At 44.1% G+C, this 13167-nt stretch overlaps 2 protein-coding genes across 2 annotated transcripts in view; both read right to left on the bottom strand.

Annotated features, from left to right (window-relative positions):
- LOC149070826 (ras-related protein Rab-20-like) overlaps positions 1-1188 on the bottom strand; it is a 49397-nt gene extending 48209 nt beyond the window's left edge. The window contains exon 1 of the mRNA XM_089248684.1: positions 859-1188. Within this exon, the coding sequence (XP_089104810.1) occupies positions 859-881 (23 nt within the window). The 5' untranslated portion in view covers positions 882-1188. The remainder of the gene's footprint in view (positions 1-858) is intronic.
- A 6240-nt stretch (positions 1189-7428) lies between these two features.
- Positions 7429-13167, bottom strand: part of Pask (PAS domain containing serine/threonine kinase) — a 52933-nt gene continuing 47194 nt past the window's right edge. The window contains exon 20 of the mRNA XM_089248483.1: positions 7429-11484. The gene's annotated coding sequence lies outside the window, so the exon portion shown is untranslated. The remainder of the gene's footprint in view (positions 11485-13167) is intronic.

Here is a 13167-nt window from a genome sequence, read left to right as displayed (position 1 = left end):
GATCTTAATGCAGCTTTGGTTATTGGGCCTGTCACTTTTTCACCTCCGCTTCTACGGCTCCTATTTTACTGCCCGGTGTGGCGACCGGATCCTGTAACTTTTCACCTCCGCTTCTACGGCTCCTATTTCACGGTTCAGTGTGGCTACCGGACCCTGTAACTTTTTCACCTCCGCTTCTACGACTCGGTGTGGCTACCGGACGGTATGGACGGTATTTTACGGCCCGATATGGCTACCATAACACCAAACATGGCCCCCGGTTTGTCCCTTGCGGGATATAAGCGGATTACCTAGCGGCTGGGCCATGCTGGAAGAACTCTCCTGGCATCCGGGTACGGCGGACATCCCGGCGAGGCTACCGGACCCTGCAACTTTTTCATCTCCGCTTCTTCTACGGCCCGGTGTGGCTGCAGACCCTGTAACCCCCCCCCCCCCTCCTGAATTCCACGCTATGACCTTCTTAGTGAAATCATAGGGCCCATCTTTACAAGTTCATCTCTAGATTTACTGCGGCTATTTTACGGCCCAGTGCGGCTCCCGACCCTGAGAAAAAGAATACTTTTTCTTTTCCTTAATTTCACGCTACAGTCTCGTATTGAGATCATGGGGGGGGGGGGCACCCCTACCCTTCAAGTTGATCTCCGCTTATTGCGGCTAATATTTCACGGCCCGGTACGGGCGGGCTACCCAAGTCCGGCACTGGAACTGAAACCCCTGCTGGGGGGGGGGGACGAACTGAAACTCTCCCCCCCCCCCTCCTGCAAACACACATTTTAGCCGGGAGGCCAACAACAGACACACATTATACAAATCAACAATGATGATGATAATAATAATGTGATAACAATAGCAACTTACGCTTTCCTCATGTTCCTCGCCATGTCCAATAATGCTTCTGTGTTTGTAGAATTACAAAAAAATATATATATTTAAGAAACGGTCACATAACAGTCGACGTTTAATTAAAGAACAATCGTCGTCCGAAGTCCTCCCCTAACAACAACAATCGCAACAATTAATCAATTTTCCTTTCGCTTGTCACAACAATAACAACTTCTTTTCTTCTTTAAAAAAGAAGTGAAATTAATAGAAAACAAGAGCCGAAAAGAACTAGTTCTTGTTGGGGAATCGCGCCAAACACAAAACGCGCACGTCCGACTCCGGCGCTCTTCTTTCCAGAAGTGAAATGATTATGTGCAAAAAGAAAGAATGAAAAATAAAACGATCGTCTGCTTTTTTTTTGTTTTTTGAAGGTTAACTCAAAATCTTTCGTCGCCAAATTTGGCGAGATTTTCACTTTCTTCCCCCACCCCTCTCTCTCTAATCTTTCGGAGATTTTCTAGTTGCTAGGCGTTAGGCAGTGCTTTCACATATGGAGGAAATGAAGGCGCATAGCAACCGGCTTGCTTATATTGTCGTGTTGTTTGTTCCCCGTGGCAGTGCCGCGTGGGCCCACTCGGGCACGGCCCTCAAGAGAGGGGTGGGGGGTGCGCCTCAGAAAATCAAGAAGCTGTTGAATTTCTCGAGAATTTTCCAGGTAGGGTGTCAGAAAAATTACTTGGCCCTGGGGCCTTCTAAGACGGCCCTCCATGGATCCTGTAACAGGGTCCCCACGGCTGGGCAGATATTCATGGGGGCCCCTCAGAAAATCAAGAAGCTGTTGAATTTCTCGAGAATTTTCCAGGTAGGGTGTCAGAAAAATCACTTGGCCCTGGGGCCTTCTAAGACGGCCCTCCATGGATCCTGTAACAGGGTCCCCACGGCTGGGCAGATATTCATAGGGGGGAGGGGCTTTCATAGTGAATTTATAGCGTTAAAAAAAAAAAAAAAAGAATTATAAGAATCGCGTGCCGGCTTTCAGCAGTGTCAGCTCCACCCCCACACTATCATTTTAAGATTTAAAGCATATATGTGTGCTCAACCCATGTCCCGTGGGCCAAATGTGGTCCTCACAGTCACCTGAGAAGTTACCTAATTTAGTAAAAATGAACTCAGTGGTACATTTTTACACATCACTTGATCGACTCTCGCGACACGTTCCTATATTATTTAAGTGACCCGTGGTACACGTAATAAGAGCAATTGATAAGCGGCCCACGGTGTAGTTCCTTATGATCAAAGAGCCCCATTTTTAAGTGATCTCACATTTGCAACTCAATTGAACTCCACTTGAGTGATGTAGAACAGGGTTCCCCCCCCCCCTGGCCCTTTTCTACATCACTCAAGTGGCCCGCGGCACATTTCCACATGACCAAAGTGGCCCATGAGGCACTTGATAAGGGCAATTAATAAGCGGTCCGCGCTGCAGTTCCACGTGATCAAAGTGGCTCATTTAAGTGATCTCACATTTGCAGATCACTTGAGTGACCCTCCAAGTGGCCCGCGGAACAATCCCAGATTACCTAAGTGACCCGCGACACGTTTTCATACCAATGAAGTGGCCCGCACTCTCCGGGCATAGCAACCGGCTTTAATAGTCGCTATATCCCGACCTCCATGCATCCTGTCGCAGGGCCACTAGGGGCTGGGCAGATTTTCATGGGCCCTAATTTATAGTGTGAAAAACAAAACCAAATTATAACTATTGTGCCGGGTTTAAGCCCTGTCAGCCCTCCCCCCCCCCCCCCCATCCATTTAAGATTTAAAGTAAGGGTACTGAACCTTTATGAGATTGCGGGCCACTTCATTGGTTTCCGCTGTAAATGTGCCGCGGGTCACTTAATTGATGTGGAACTACACTGTAGACAGAGGCGAATTTAATGGCGCGAGCCCTCTGCCCCAACTTCTGAAGGGGCCCTCCCTCCCCTGAAAAACCCCAACTTTACACCTTTTTCTAATTTAATGGGGGCCCCGAGTATTCTATTTTGTGCCCTCAACCGACCTTAATCCGTCTCTGACTCCAAGTCACTTAACTGATCTATAAATGTGCCACGGGTCACGCTGCTTAGTTCATTGTTACAAAATTAGGTTTGATGTCGCGGGGCCCCATCAGACGATTCCGAGCGCCACATTTGTCCCGCGGGTTGAGCATATATGATTCAAAGCACTGTCAGGGCCACTAAGTGGAATATCGAGATCTTTTCGGGCTATCGGACAGAAAAATATTTCATCACCACAACTGGAAGGGGACTCGCGCGCCCCCAAAGAATTTATTCTGAATTATGTTGGGTGGGGGCCCTGGGAACCCCCCAAAGCAAACTAATAGTACAAAAAAAGTAGAATTCATTCCGAGCTCTGTTTGGGTAGCCATCGTTGTTGGCTCCAGAACATCGCTCGGCCCTCTTATGACTTCCATATTAATTAACAACAATTACGGTATGTCAACCATGTAAAGGGGGGGGCCTCCAGACCAACCGTGGCCTCCACTCGGCCACTCGCATGTAGACGGGGGGGCCTTCATGAAAATTAAATCTAGCAAAAAAGTTTTGGAGACAAGCGTGCAAATTGGTAAGCAAGCATTTCTAGCCAGATGGGGAAGGGCCCTCAGAAAAAAAAAATGTCCGTGGGGCCATCTCCCACAAGGATGGGGCTAGCAGGGCTACAGCCCTGATGCCCAGGGACAATCACTATCATTTTTTTATTCATGCTGTATATTTCCTCTAGAGGTGCCCATGAAAAGTGTGGCTCAGGGCACACGAAAGATCTCAGAGGGGAGGGGGGGGGGGAAGCTGCTCCCAGGGCCGTCTTACGGGCATCATGGGCCCCCGGGCCAAGTGATTTTTCTGAGGCCCTACCTGGAAAATTCTTGAAACATTCAACTACTTCTCGTTTTTCTGAGGCTCCCGCGCCGTGCCCGGGTGGGCCCATGTGTTAAGACGGCCCTGGCTGCTCCAGGTGCTTATCCGGGAAGGTGTGAAAAGAGGGCCGAATTGTGCATGTTCGTTTGATAGTCATTTTACGGGGCAGACCCCAATTATCCCATACTATTTGGCTCTTGGAAGGGCCCATCACTGCACACCCCCCCCCTCCCGGATCCGCGCCTGAGCGAAAACAGACATCATCATCATCAGCTGGGAATAGAACGGAGACAGGCATTTTTCAGCTGTGAATGGAGCATTAGCAGGCATCTTCAGATTCGAATGAAGCCGAGGCCATGGAGCCCCCTCCACAAAGGAGGGGCTTACAGGGCTCCAGCCCTGGAGAATTATATTTTTTTCACGCTTTAAATTCAATATAGAAGAGCCCACCAAAGATTCCAGCCTAGGCGCCCCAATCTAGTATGTGGGGCAAGGCCGTCTTAAGAGCATCGTGGGGCCCCGGGCCAAATGATTTTTCTGAGGCCCCACCAGGCAAGTTCTCGAAAATCTCAACCAGATCTCATTTTTGTGGGGCCCCTTTTCTCTTGAGGCCCCCGGGCCGTGCCCGGGTAGGCCCATGCCTTAAGACGGCACTGATGTGGGGGCCATGGCTGAGGCAGATACCTTCAACTGCGAATGAAGCCGAGGTAGACAACATCCTCAGCTGCGAATGGAGCGAAAGTAGACGTATATTCAGCTTCGAATGGATCGGAGACAGGCGGATTCGGGGCGATGTATCTCGAAGAAGCGAGTTATAGGACCCATCCCGTATTTCACGGGACAGACAAATTCCCCACCCCCCATATTAATCGTCACTTGGAAGGGCCGATTGCCCCTATAAAATCTCCCTCCCCGGATCCGTGCTTGCCCTGCTCCAGGACGTGTGCCCCCCCCCCCCCCCCCAAGACGGCCTTCCCTTTCATATGGCTCTTATTAAGAAACAAAACAGAGTCCCGATTTTTCAATAATATTATTATGGCCTCGATTTCTAAAACACAAAAAGAAAGGGAAATCTGACTCAATATCCTCTTGAGATTTCGAAAATAATAATAAAAATTAGAAGAGGATATGGGTATTATTATTACATATCGCGAGAAAAAAACTATATGCTAGTTGCTAACCGCTCCGAAGAAAAAAGTCGCCAAAGCAAGCCAAGTGAAGGGAGACGATAAACAGCCACGCCGACGACGTCCCCGATCCCCGCGCGCGCGCTGATTGGCCGAAAGCCCAAGAGGCGATGGGACCCATCCTCCGGGATCTGACCAATGGCGTGGCCGGGGCTCGCAGCAGCACGTGTTTCCATGGCATGAGCCACCTGGGGCAAGGTTATTATTATGAGAAAGGAAAGAGGAATTTAATATTAAAAAAAAGTCACCCACACATTATACAATAACAGCTCCTGTGTCGTCCTGGCGATTGTTGCCGCAACAATGGCAACGTGAAAATAAATTAATATGGTGATTAATTCTGTCATTACTTTTCCCCCCCTGAATAATGCAGCATAATCACCTGCTAGTGTTTCCACCCGTGACGCTTTTTTTTAGAGCATGTATGATTGCCTTGCCATGTGGTGGAGGCATACATGCTCGCCACCACCCCCGCCCCCATGGCCTGCGGGCCAGATGTGGTCCTCGCAGTCATCTGAGAGCCCGTTAAATCAAACGTAATTTTGTGAAAATGAATTAAACGGGACCAAAGGAACAGTTCCAGCTCACTTGAGCGGCCCGTGGTGCCGCGGCACATGTTCCCAAGACTTGAGTGACTCGTGGCATATTTATACAGATCAGTTGAGTGACCCGACGTAATTCACGGCCTCCACATGCTAGAGCAGGGCTACCTAGGCTGGTTGTATTTTGTACGCCCCCGCCGTCAGACTTTCACGGGCCCTTCTGTAGTTGATTTATATAGCGCGAAAAACCAAAAAAATTATGAAAATTGTCCCGGATCCTAGGGATAGAGGCAAGAGATAATTACTCGACTGACACAGTGCCAGAGCACTTAAGTAGCCCGTAATGCTGCTCCACATTAAGTGGACCGCGGCACACTTCCTGATCACTTTAGTGACCCGCAGTGCCATCTGAAGAGCATCATGGGCAATTCTCGAAAATTTCAAGAGGTTCTCGTTTTTGTGAGGTGCCCGGGTGGGACCATGCGTTGAGACGGCATTGGTGACCCGTTGCATGCATGGAGTAATAATAGTAGTATATATATCTTTAGTTGCATGCAGTCGATTCCGCTTACAACGTTTTTTCAGGCTTTTTTTAAAAACGTTATAAGTGGGATCCACTGTATTTACAGATTACTTGAGCGGCCCACGGTGCAGTTCCACATCACTCAAGTGACCCGCAGCAAAGTAACTTGAATGACTCGCGACACATTTCCAGAGTCCTTAAGCGGCCCGCGATTCAGCTCCAAAGTACTCAAGTGGCTCTCAAGGCACATATTCGCTAGACTTACCGTCCCAAATCCCTCGAATGGCCCGCGGCATATTTACAGATCAGTTGAGTGACCCGTGGCACCATTCGCACATCGTTCAAGTGGCCTGCGACATATTCGCACATCACTCAAGTGACCCGCGGCATATTTACAGATCAGTTGAGTGACCCGTAGCACCATTCACACATCACACAAGTGGCCTGCGACATATTCATACATCACTCAAGGGATCCACGGCATATTTACAGATCAGCTGAGTGACCTGTGGAACCATTGACACATCACTCAAGTGACTCACAGCATATTTACAGATCAACTGAATGACCCGTGGCACCATCCGCGCATCACTCACGTGGCTTGACCCGTAACACCATTCACACATCACTCAAGTGACCCGCGGCATATTTAAAGATCAGTTAATTTCCTCATCACTCAAGTAGCCCATACTCTCCCAAATGTTGAGGGCACCCTTGTTCTGAAGTTAGATGACCGGGCCGAGGAAATGCTTCCAAATATTTATACGCGACACTAGAATTCTAATGAAAAGGAAACACATGAGAATATTAACAATTACAATTCAAATCGTTTCCACAAGGAAAAGGAAACTGTGTCTCTCTCTACCATTTGCGCACACACACAAAAAAATTGTTCGCAAATGGCAACAATCATATATTTCTCGCTTATCATTAATACTTTTATTCTCAAAAGATAGAAAAACAGCGCGTCATTTGAGTTTCGCCATAAAATATAATACAATTGCCAAAAGGGTTATAGCAACAATGGGGCAGGGTTTAGATCAAGGGTGCTCAACCTTCTGGGCAGTGTGTCAGAAACGTGGCGCGGGCTGCTCGAGTGATCTGATCACACGGATCTATCAAGTGATTTGGAAATGTTCCACGGGCTGCTTAAGCGATCTGCAAATGTGTCGCGGGTTGAGTGATATGTAACGTGCCACAGGTTGGGTGATCTGTAATGTCCCACGGGTTACTAAAAGTAACTGGTGATCTACAAATGTGCCGCAGGTCACCCCCCTCATTATGGGGCATAAATTTTTCACTGTTCTTGGAAAAATGTCTTATTAGTCCCTAGAAATTCAACAAAATGCATGAATTCTCTTAAATTTCAAACACCAAGTGCATATGTCTGCAAAGCAGCAGTTTCCGCTTACATAACAAACAAGAAATTCTCAATTTTACCGAATTAATTTCCGCACTTTATTGCTAAACACTGAGAAAAGCAAAAACAATACAATAGGGAGAGAAATGACACCTAAACGGTCACATACGTAGAACACAAAGGAAGGATGTGTAATAATGATGAGTTAGCTCACCCGGATCATAGGTGCTACGGACAAGTACAAACACTCATATATATACATTACTCTCCTAAAGCACATAATCACAAATATTATCACCTATACTTCTCAAAAATACTTTTCTTTTTTTCTCTCTCTCTCGCTATATATAATACAATTATCAACAATCACATTAGAACAGATACTGATTCCCTTTGAAATGACATTGTCTGAGGATATAGATTTTGTCATTGCACTCTCGATCCATTACACATTCAACGAAGAGAGCTTCACAATATTATAATGATAATGCATGTTCAGTCCCAGTGTCGTCTTAACGCATGGGCCTACCTGGGTCTCAAGAGAAGAGGAACCTCGGAAAAATGAGAAGTAGCTGTGTTTTTCGAAAATTGGCCATGTAGGGCCTCAGGAAAAATCATTTGGCCCTGGGGTCCATGCTGTTCATAAGACGGCCCAGTACAGTCCCCCAAGCACGAGGCTACATCATGTCAGACAATTCTATTCTTTACTAGACATGCTCTACCTGTGGTCTGCAATAACCAAACCACTCAAGTGGCCCACGAAATATTATCAAGTCACTTGATAGCACATCTCCAGTTCACTTAAGCAGCTGGTGGCACATGAAAATGGCCTGTTGGCACACTTCGAGATCACTTGAGTGGCTCGCAGCACATTTCAATATCACTCAAATGGGCCAGTTGGCATGCTTTGAGATCACTTGAATAGCTTGCAGCACACATACAGATAACTCAAGCGGCCGATGGCACAATATAAGTTCTATTAGGCAGCCAACAGCATTTTAGATTAAGTGGCTCTTGGCACATTTCAGAATTGCTTAAATTGCCACAACACACTTCCAGATAGCTCAAGTAACCTGCACTTTCCAGAAGATTGAGCACTTTTGCTTTACTATAAAGAGAGGCCGAACGTGCCAGATCAATTGCTGATGAGCGATTCTCAATGTGCAAATGCTTTACCTTAAAGAAAAGAATAGCATCGTCCAACATGGCATGACATAGACAAGTCTCATCTTGATGTTGAAGGACTATGACAATAATGCAACGTAACTGAATTATTTCTTGAAATTTTCGGTTGTCAGAAACAAAAAGATAAACAACAAATACCACTAAACATAGGTCCTAATCAACATCATTTGATACAATTTTTACCAAATTATAACAGTCTGCAGGTCCATAAGCAGACACAGTCCTCAAAGTAGTCCTCAACAGCATCCAGAATCTTTTGCTGGCATGCCTCCAACTACACAATGCCATGACGGCAAAAATCGGGGGATGCAAAGTCAACTAGTGATTGCGAAACCAAACCACAAAGCCACCCCCCCCCCTCCCATTGGAAAGCAGGTTATTGGCATTTAGTAGGAAAAATCAGAAACTACAACCCACTCTAGTGGCCCAACAAGCAACAAGGACCCGACCTGCAATTCAAACTGATTCAATCCACAAGTATCTGTTCATAAAAACTCAATGACATCAATCAACATCATTTGATACAATTTTTATCAAACTATGACAGTCCGCAGGTCCATAAGCGGACACAAAGTCCTCGAATAGAAAGGGGGGGGGGGTATAACCAAGAGCGTGTATTGTGAAGGAGGTGGGGAGGGGTGAATCTCCGGCCTCTATGCATAAGTCTCTATATTTTGTGAAAGATTTACACACGAAAAAAATTGCTATTCAGAGGACGGAAAAAATGATACAGTGGAACCTATATGAAATGGAACGTTGAGACCGAAATACTATTCCATTTTAGACTGGTTTTACTGTAATCCGTCACCTCTCAAGGTCCAAACGGGTTGCAGCTAAATTACTGCATGGTATCTCTGGACAACTACAGCCCAGCACTATCTTGAAGGAGCACATTGAAGCTCATGTTTGGACAATACTGGACCACACACTTTCCAACTCCTGCAAAAGCAGGTGTAAAGTTACAGTTGATGAGCTGTTACCAAAGCACAAAAATGCTGCAGACCTGTACTCGATGTTGAAATGTGCATAACAGTCGCTCCAATAAACATGTGCTGTGGGTAGCCAAGGATTCTATGAGGACTCAGCTTAGAGAGAGAGAGAGACACACCATGTTAGACACCTTCCTTTGATCCATTAAATTATTCACTGCTTGTTATACAGACCATTTCATTACAAAGACAGGTATGATAAGTCCCAAATGCCTTTCTCAATTAGCGCCGTGTTATTTTCCCTCCAGTATAATGATCTGCAAAGACAATTTTATCCATTACAATGGCTGAACGGTAATACGAAAATAATCTTTTGCAAATAACGCAGGTACTTGCAGATTACTTTGCATCTAAAACTCCCTAATTGTTGGTGCCAGAGCATGATGCAGCAAGAGGCATGTTGCAAAGAGCTATTGGATGTATGGGGGATTATTTAGAGGACCAAAGGTACCCAAAATTTATTGCATATTGTTCTGTTTGGACACCGTCTGACATTTTAGAGTACTGCTGCCACCATTTTCATATTTTATGAGAGCTGGATTTACAGATGAAGTCAAACTTTATAATTCCATTATGCAATATGCAATTTTTAGAAACTGGCTCAAGAGTATTATCAACAGGAGCCACTACACACATTTAAGTATACTTGTGCAGGCAAACCGGAATGTGTGTAGGGTGTGAATGCTGTTTTTATTTTTTTGACCCGAACGAATTGGTTTCTTCATTTGATGCACCTGTAAAGCTTGCTACACACACACACGTTCGGGTTGAGCAGGTACACCTGTACATAGATTGGTTACAGATGAATTGGCTTCTTCATTTGATGTACTTGTAATACATATGCCTGAATTGTGTGGATGCATCGAACTGCACATGTATACCTGTGCAGGCATACCCGAACAGTTCAGTGCATGCACACGATTTAAGCATACCCATTACAGATATGCCACATGAAGAAACCAATCCACTGAGGTAAAAAAAACTGGGCATGTATAACAGATGGGCCTTTATACACGTTCAGGTTTGCTTGCATAGGCTGTCAGTTAAACCTGAACATGTCTGGCTGCTTTAACAGATAAGCTTGAATAATGCAGATGTGACAAACTATTTAGATATGCCTGTGCAGGCAAACCTTAACATGTGTAATGGCCTTAACAGGTATGTCTGAATGATGTGGATGCACCGAACCATTCAGGTATGCCTCAATGGTGTGAATGCACCAAACTATTCTGTAAGATATACCTGTGCAAGCAAACCTGAACATGTGTAACTGCCTTAAAAGGTACGCCTGAATCAAACTGTTTAGGTATGCCTGCACAGATACACCTCAGCAGGCAAACTTGGAAGTGTATAGTGAACTTTAGGGAGAATAGAAGCTTGCTCTAACTTTTTTTCTTTATAATATATAACTGAATTTAGTATCATAAGGTCATATATATAACAAACTTATATCTTTAAGCTTCTCCCACTGAAATTGATAGAGACGGAAATATTGGTTTTTTTCCTCAACTTTGCATATAATTCAAGCAAAGAGGTAGATAGAAAATAATAATATCAATAAAATAACATGGCAATTAATAAAGCAAGTTATGCCTGACACAAATGAAGTATGAAAAAAAATCTGCCCAGTCTTTGTAGAAAAGTAATTCTCGCTACGGAACAACACTGAACAAAGATAGTTGAATATAACAATACTGGGATGACAGACGAAAGTTTAACAAGTTTTATAATGCATCCGATTAACACAACATATATATTTGATCATCGAAAATTGGGAGGTGGGGAGAACAGGAACAAAACGAAAATGCCCATTTGTCCTTGGAATGTCTTCGGTTGAACACAAACAAGAAAGAAGTATGATGCAAGCCTGGAATTCCTATCAACACTTTCAACAAAGTCAGTTTTCTGCATCCCCTGCAACAGCGAAATTTTTGACAGAAAATATCTCTTGGATTCAAAGCCTGAAAATGAGACGATAAGAACTTTAGACAGTTAATATTGAATTCATTGAAACCTCCATCATAGATGAAAGAAAATGATTAAAACATAATTAGAGACAATAATGTTTTTTTCTTCTATCGGTTTTATTAATTTTCAGATGTCATTTCTCAGAGGATCAAACTTTTAGAATGATTGAAAACCTTTGTTTCAAGAAAATAATAATAATAAAGCCAGACAAATATGTACCTCAACACCACAAGTAGTTTAAAAAAAAACAGATGACTTCGATCTGACTCGTGAACAGCATTCATAAACGACTTCCAAAGCATAGCTGCCAACTTGCTTGCTGGAGAATGAGAATTCTGAAGCTTTCACGTGGATACGAATTCCATACAAAAATAAGCATAAAAGGTATTTATGGAAAACAATGTAGGGATTTTCCCTTTGCAAAAAAACATGCAGACGTGCAAACTTTTAGAATCCAGAAATCTGGAGATTCCCGAGAGGTGTCAGCTAAAAAAAGGGGGATTAAAGCAAACTTCAAAATATGAAGCTGCTGATGAAAAAAGCTCCGGTTATCATGTGGTTTACAATGGTTTACTCTTTCTGTTATTGTGCTTGCCATGCAGTTGTTAATAGAATACAATAATGATTATACAGGGATTTCGGCAACTAAGACCATCCCATGATAATTAGTTGCTGATAAATGCCAAGTAAACAAAGTCAAGCCATTGCCAGTTTGCTCAAATGCGGCCACCAAGACTTTTTTGATGGCTGCTCGACGGAAGCTGCCATCACTACTTTCAAATCAAATCACACCAACAAAAAATTCACCACCAGGCCCAAAATGGGACATAGAGACTTATAGGGACGTATGGTCAAATCAGATACAAGTCATCACTTCAATTTCAGATGTTGAAAAAGCCAAACTGAGGCTGTCTGCTTGGCGACTTTGTCTTATTTGCAATGAGACAGTGATTTTATGCAATGGCAAACATTAAAATTCTGTGGAACTATTATTTTACTCCAAAAAGTCTGGATTTTTCACAAATCACGGCCAAAATTCAGAAGATATAAGAATTTTTCAGGAGAGATGGAGTGGAAATTTTGGAGCCTTCTGGAATATCCAGGAGACTTGGCAGCTACACATAGGTAATGGTGAACATGAATCCAGTCATTTTGTTTGCGTATCACAAATGATCACCAAATTTCTTCTGTTCAACAGCATATAAGAATGTGCTAAATCAGGGTGTGGTCACCCCCCCCCCCCGCCACAATGTTTGTCCAGAGTCCATAAAGCCTGACACTGATCTTTCTTCCTCAGAGATACAATACACTTACTGAATGGGTGAACTGAATGCATAAGGGCAGGGGAGTCGTGACTTGAGGGCACAGTCAATTTGTATCTGGTGCCCTTGGTTCACATGAGATCCCCACGATGACATTTAACACAAAATTAACATTGATTGTGGCAAGCTTATAAGGGGTTCCAGAATCTCATGATGGCCTTGTGCATGAAATGGATAATTATTTTCTTTTTCATACAGACTGTTTGAGATGTTCAAATTAAGCAGATGTTCAGATTGACTGGGTTTTAATGTACCTTTCATACAATTTGCAATCGTTTAAAGAAAAATGATTGATCTGAAGGGATGAAAATTATTGACTAACTTGTCTTACCAAAACCTATAAACAAACAATAT

This window comes from Pholcus phalangioides, unplaced genomic scaffold, assembly GCF_987345545.1.
Source record: "Pholcus phalangioides strain wild (caught in Gottingen) unplaced genomic scaffold, Ppha-v1.0 ptg000020l_1, whole genome shotgun sequence".
In the NCBI taxonomy this organism is placed as follows: Eukaryota; Metazoa; Arthropoda; class Arachnida; order Araneae; family Pholcidae; genus Pholcus; species Pholcus phalangioides.
The sequence above is the reverse complement of the archived record's forward strand: the minus strand, read 5'-3'. Positions and strand labels throughout refer to the sequence as shown.